The 7,133-nt window shown below is 45.7% G+C and overlaps 1 protein-coding gene across 1 annotated transcript; it reads right to left on the bottom strand.

The window, feature by feature from the left end:
- Positions 1 to 4,145: 4,145 nt before the first annotated feature.
- Positions 4,146 to 6,547, bottom strand: LOC128503271 (protein GPR107-like). Its single transcript, XM_053473316.1, has 4 exons — positions 6,473 to 6,547; positions 6,137 to 6,220; positions 5,731 to 5,858; positions 4,146 to 4,304 (listed from the first exon to the last, which is right to left on the bottom strand). The coding sequence occupies exons 1-4, from the start codon at positions 6,545 to 6,547 to the stop codon at positions 4,208 to 4,210; spliced, it is 384 nt and encodes a 127-aa protein (XP_053329291.1). The 3' UTR covers positions 4,146 to 4,207.
- Between the last annotated feature and the right edge of the window lie 586 nt (positions 6,548 to 7,133).

Raw genomic sequence — 7,133 nt, forward strand, 5'->3', positions numbered from 1 at the left:
TAACCGAACGTCATCTCCCATGTGTTGGAGATGTAATCTAGTTCATGGCACGTTTAGACATATGTGGTGGGACTGTAATAAAATCACTCAATCATGGCGAGATTTGTTCGCTTTAATTTCGGACCTTGTTAAAGTAACCATCAGTCCGACTCCGGACAAAGCACTTTTACATTTGGATCTAGCTAACATCTCTTTTAGCCAAAGAACTTTAGTAGTTCAGTGCCTTTTGGCCATGAAGATAAGTATAGCAAGAAAATGGCTACAAACATCAACAATAAACATAGAGAATGTGCGTAAACAAATAAAGTACCAATGTTTGATGGAGTATGGATATTTTCATGCACATCAGAGAACACAAAAATTTAATACAATTTGGAGGCCCTGGACTGATAAATTTCCAATTAACCATGGTAGTTCAAATTAATAATAAATATTAGTTACAGGGCCGGACTGGGACTGAGAAGCAGCCCTGGAAAAATTTGGAGACCAGCCCCATATAGTTTATCTCACGGTGAAGCTCTTATACCCACACGCACCCCTTATACACACCCGAGAAACACACTGTGTTCCACTCTGCCCCATAATATGCCTTTTAATCCCCTATATGCCACTCTGCCTCCAGAAATGCCTTTTACTCCCTATGTCACTCTGCCTCCAGAAATGCCTTATACCCCCCATATGCCACTCTGCCTCCCTGATATGCCTCAACCCTCCTATATGCCCCTCTGCCCCGTGATATGCCTTTTAACCCCCTTTTTGCCACTCCACCTCCAGATATGCCTTTTGACCCCCTATATGTCACTCTGCATCCAGAAATGCCTTATACCCTATATGCCACTCTGTCCCATGATATGCCTTCTAACCTCCTATATGCCACTCTGCCATATAGGGGGTTAAAAAGGCATATCATGGGACAGAGTGGCATATAGGGGGGTATAAGGCATTTCTGGAGGCAGAGTGGCATAAAGGGGGTTAAAAGGCATATCATGGGGCACTCTGCCTACAGAAAAGCCTTATGCCCCCTATATGCCACTCTGCCTCCCCAATATGCTTTATGTCCTCCTATATGCCCCTCTGCCCCATGACATCCCTTTTAACTCCCTTTATGCCACTCTGCCTCCAGATGTGCCGTTGACCCCCTATATGTCACTCTGCATCCAGAAATGCCTTATACCCCTATATGCCACTCTGGCATATAGGGGGTTAAAAGGCATATCATGGGACAGAGTGGCATATAGGGGGGTATAAGGCATTTCTGGAGGCAGAGTGGCATAAAGGGGGTGAAAAGGCATATCATGGGGCACTCTGCCTCCAGAAAAGCCTTATACCCCCCTATATGCCACTCTGCCTCCCTGATATGCCTCAACCCTCCTATATGCCACTCTGTCCCATGATATGCCTTCTAACCCCCTATATGCCACTCTGCCATATAGAAGGTTAAAAGGCATATCATGGGACATTTTTGTTTACTTTATATGGCAAGCCGATCCAGCTTGCCATATTAAATAAAAAATAATATATGCCACTCTGTCCCATGATATGCCTTCTAACCCCCTATATGCCACTCTGCCATATAGGGGGTTAAAAGGCATATCATGGGACAGAGTGGCATATAGGGGGTATAAGGCATTTCTGGAGGCAGAGTGGCATGAAGGGGGTTAAAAGGCATATCATGGGGCACTCTGCCTCCAGAAAAGCCTTATGCCCCCTATATGCCACTCTGCCTCCCCGATATGCTTTATACCCTCCTATATGCTCCTCTGCCCCATGATATACCTTTTAACCCCCTTTATGCCACTCTGCCTCCAGATATGCCTTTTGACCCCCTATATGTCACTCTGCATCCAGAAATGCCTTATACCCCTATATGCCACTCTGGCATATAGGGGGTTAAAAGGCATATCATGGGACAGAGTGGCATATAGGGGGGTATAAGGCATTTCTGGAGGCAGAGTGGCATATAGGGGGACACACTTACATACACACACATGCCTGTATTTTAACAAATACAAAAAACATTATACAGTACAAAAAATACATTATTTTACTCACCTTCTACTTCTCTTGACTTCCTGGTAGCTTCACACTGTTCTCCGGTGCTGCAGCAGTGCGAGGGGGCGGAGCTTCCACCTCACGCGGCTCCCATCACTATGCAGCCATCAGACTGCTGGGAATGTAAACTAAACGGCCGGTGCGTGCTGATGCCGCCGGCCGGAGCTACTTTAACACTTTTTTTTATTATTTATATGGTAAGCTGGATCGGCTTGCCATATAAAGTAAAAAAAAAAGTATTAAAGCAGCGCCGGCCGGCGGCATCAGCACGCATCGGCCGTTCAGATTACATTCCCAGCAATCTGATGGCCGCATAGTAATGGGAGCAGCGTGAGGGGTGAAAGGTCAGTGCGAGGGGGCGGAGCTTTCACCCCTCACGCTGCTCCCATCACTAGACGGCCATCGCACACGGCTGCTGGGTGCTGATGCCGGCCGGCCGATTTGATTATATTTCGGGCAGCCTGGGGGGCAGCTCAGCGGCTGTCTTCATGGCCGCCCAGCCCACGGACCTTCCGGCCCACCGGGAAATTTCCCGGTATCCCGGTGGGCCAGTCCGGCCCTGATTAGTTAGGAGCTCATACATTTAGGTGCGTGTGTGGTCGTATGAATGTTGATGTCCTTCTTCTTTGCTTCCTTCTCTTGTTGTCTTTTTTTCTTAATGTGGTATGCCTAGGGGATAAATTGCTGAATATCCCGGCATACTAAACCGTCGTAATTGTTATGATATTAGAATCGATCTACAGATAAGTCATGAAGTGTATCGATAAGTTTTAGATTTATCAGTTTATATGTAACATTATAATATTTTTGATATCTGTACTCTTATACTATATTCTCGATATCTGTATTTCTACTCTTATACTATATTTTGCAATAAAAAATTTAAAAAAAAAACAAAAAAAAAAAAACATCTCTCTATGAGTACGTCTCTTTATCTGTAGATTTCTGTAGATTTCCCCTTCACAGCAACTCCACTGGAGCAGGAAAGAAGCGACTCCTTCAGTGATGGCAACCGCAGTACATTCTCCAGTATCTATGGGAGCAGCATCAGCGTCTGCAGCGACATCCACCATGAGAAAAACAGCCGTTACAGCTTCTGTGCCCATCCACGGCCAGCCGTAACCGCAACAACCCCGCTTCCCGGTTTGCAGCCACACCAACCGCAACCGCACCTACCGCGACTACACACCGCTTTAGATGGTTGCTATACCGGCAGGCCGCTTCGATGATTTCCGCGGCTGCCGGTACCTCAATGCAGCGCGGTAGTGCGGTATATCAGCAGCGGCTGCTATAATGGCGTCTATAATGGCGTCTTTAGCGGCGTCCCTGGCGGCGTCCCTGGCGGCGTCTCTGGCGGCGTCTCTGTCGACGTCTTTAGCGGCGTCGTGTCAGCTGTAGGCTCCGGGCGGATCAGCCAGCTATAGAGATCTCGGCATCTGGACCTCGCGGCTCCTCCCTAAACGCAACGTAGCGTCGTCACGTCATCACCCTATTTTTTTTAAACCTTTAACATGTATGCAGTCTCTCTTTTCCCCTAGAAAATGAAAGAATATTTACATATGGGTGAATTTTTTTTTCATAGCGATGAAAAGTGGAGAAAAACCAAAACAAAAAACGCCAATGACCTAGAAATAGAAGAGAACGAAACAAAAAAAAACTGCAGTCGCTGTACACTCGTATATAATAACTTAAGCCGTTCACTTGCTTCTAATTTGAGGTACAAACCCCAATTTCAAGGTATTATGCTACAACCAGGACCCCCGCAGATATTTTGGGGGGGGGGTTTCGCATGCCCTATCGCGCAGGGACTGCAACCGCGTCGTGGAAAACAAAAGATGCAGCTGGACGAACAGACCGCGCGAAGCTGGAACCTAATTCACCGAGTAGGATTCTGAGGCTTGTCCTATAAAAAAAGCTGAAAAAAAAACAGGAAAACCAAAAATGCATCTCTGATGGCACCCCAAAAAAAAAACAAACAAACAAAAAAAATCTATATATATAAACCCCCCCCAAAAAAAAAACATAGAGGTGCATCAGAGACCAGAACTTGCATACATTTGTTTTCTGCGGGGGAAATGTTTTTTTTGTGAGTATTTGGTTTAGCGGGGAGTGCGGTACCGACGGTTTTCCCCTCCGATGGAGTACAGAAAATAAATTAAAAGCCAGCAGGTCCCGAATCCTGCGGCTCCGAAGATCCATTGACGACTTTTTTCACTTTCTTCACACCCTCTGTCACTCCTGTGGTTGTCACACTGCGGCGAGATCAAGACGTTAAAAGAAAATGAAAAAAAATATATAAATAACAAAAAAAAAAAAACAACAATGCAGACTTTAGCCCAAGACCGGTCACCAATTACAAAGATTATTACAGCCGGTCAGCAAAAGGCGGCTGCTACTAATTAAACGCAAAATATTATCTATACTGGGGGAAAAATAATAGCAACAATAATGATAATTACAAAAAAAATGACTTTATTTGACAGGCGTCCTTTGGCTATGGAGACCCTCGACAGCAAATTAAGCTGGAAGAGAGAGATTCCAGCGTTTTAAAGCTGAAGATGCTGAATGTTTGCTTAAAATTCCCCAAACGCCAACGTTCAGCCAGGGCCGGGAAAATGTAGCCTTGTCTACCAAAAGCCAATAATAACTGTGCCAAAAGCTTTGTATTTCATATTGATCTTACTGGACCTTGATGGAGACTTATGGGGTTCTATTAACGCTATAAAAAAAGTATATTATATATATATATTTATTTATTTTTATTTATTTATTTTTTTAACATGTGAATTTATGATTCTTTCAAATGACAAAATTTAGTGTTTTTAATATTGCTGCTGATAATATTGGTGGCCAGCCGATGTTATTTTACCATTATTATTTAAATTCGAACCTTTCCTTTCTAGAACGGTTTCTTTGGAATATAAAAGATAGGGGGGGTGATTGAATTTTAAATCAAAAAGGTAAAAAAAAAAAAAAATATATGAATTCTCTGGTAATATTCTGCGCCCCGCTAAATACGTTTCTCAAGACATAAAAGGGTTTGCTGCGCGGTTCAGCTCATCGCAGGGATCTGTGACATTTGAACATCGCCGGCGGTGATCAAGATGGATGTCAGAGAACACTTTGGCACGGAACGGGAGAAGTCGGAACACAAATGGAGGGCAAATACATAGCATTACCGAGGAGTTTTGGGATGAAGCCATTGTATATATACACAAGTTTTGCTTTCAGCCAATGATGGGGCAGCTAGTAGACGGAAAGAAGTGCAGAAAGCCAGGCCTCGAGCGATGCTTTGATGTTTGGAGAAACGCTGGTCTTACTAAACTAGGACATCTGACCCGTTGGACACAAAACAGACACCGCTTGGAGGACAGCAGAAGTCACCTGCGAAGGAGCTGGAGGCTCAACGTTAAATAAGGGAAGGGGCCTGATGGAAAGAACATCGTGACTACCTGAAATAATGTATCAGCTGGTTCCTATAAAGAAAGAACAGGGTATAGCCCGCGGCTGCAGGCTAGAACGAGCGTGAGGTTAGGGATATAGGCCTTTGGGGTCTTGATGATGACCAAGGAACCTCATTTTCTACCAATAACACGAAGGATTACTACCACACCGCTCAATTGGACGGGACCATATACTGAATAAACTCAATGCATACACAGCGTGTGGGCTACTTACACTGCCTCCATTTCCAGGTCATCGGCGTCGTCTTCCTGGGGAAGCTGAAGGTACGGGTTGTCGGACGCCGGGCGGAATTTATACCCGGTTAACACAATGAGTATGAAGGTGGCCACTTCATCCAGGAGCTGCGGTATTACAAAAGAAAACGCGCCCGTTAGCGCAATCGCTGGGACAGATCTAGATCAGTAACAAAAAACCCGGAAGATGGAACATTTCGGGGTAGAATGCGGTCCAACGCTCTACTAGTAAATGCATGCAAAGGGTTAAAACATCACATGCATTCACTTCTACCAAAGAAAGAAAAGCCTAAAGTAAGGTCTATTTTCACCAAGTTTGGTACGCCTATAAATTACCGTGGCGGCGACCGCTGGGGTGGGGGGCGCGCCGGGCGCTGGAAACATACCTGGTACATCCACTTCCATTTGAAGGGGACTGCAACCATAATAAAAATGGCGATGATCCGGGTGAAGTATATGAAGCAGACGATCTGGGGGTACAAGAGAGAGAAGAGAAGAAAGTTATTGCTGGTAAAGGACGTTCCCTCTCTGGTTTACCCAAATTCATATTATCTGACCGTGCTGTTTGTGGATTTTTACTACTAAAAGGGAAAAAAAAATCCTAAAATGTCTTTCCCGACACGTTTCTCATCTGCAGGGTTTCTGCTCTTGTGGCAGGAGTCCAATTTAACCTCCATTATTCCTCACTCGAGAGGCGATAAAAACCACCAGTCCCCTCGTACAGCAAGAAACGAGCAATCAACGCCCTCAAAATCCGAAAGTCTTTGGCTACCGGACCCCGCAGACATCCCATGCATCGCTAGCCGGCTGTCCGGGCTCGGAAACGCTCGCCTCCAGTCACCTTGCCGCCACATGCAAATTATTTGCGGTTCATTTGCATATGGCAACGTAAATCAGCGTAACTTTAGGACCCAAAACAAATTGGAAAGCCTTTTTTCCCTGCCAGGTGCTGGATCTGGAAGCCGCTCCATTTGGGAAACCTCACGGTAACCGGCAGGAACGGCGGATTTTGGCTGTGTTCGGGAGCCGTTTCGTTGCCCCTGCATCCATTTTTTTTCCCGATTCCACCAAAGCCGTCAGCGAACGGCCACTCCAGCGAAGCACATGTCAGCGAACAGATCTGGGATTAATCTCGCCGAGAGGAATTTACGGCACCACTTTGCCGTGATAGATCGCTGTAATGCAATTACTGCACAAGCCAACTACCCATCCGCTCTCATTTATCAGGGGGTAATATTCAGCACCGCAGAGCTGGGCAACTAACCAGGCCGGCCCAAGGGGGGGGGGTGAGCTATACTTCCCACCGGCAGCCATTGGTTTTATAGGAACAGTACCGTGCCCGCTTATGCCCCTTACTCACCTTCCCAAGGCATTCAGATATTG

The sequence above is a fragment of the Spea bombifrons genome, chromosome 8 (genome assembly GCF_027358695.1).
Source record: "Spea bombifrons isolate aSpeBom1 chromosome 8, aSpeBom1.2.pri, whole genome shotgun sequence".
In the NCBI taxonomy this organism is placed as follows: Eukaryota; Metazoa; Chordata; class Amphibia; order Anura; family Pelobatidae; genus Spea; species Spea bombifrons.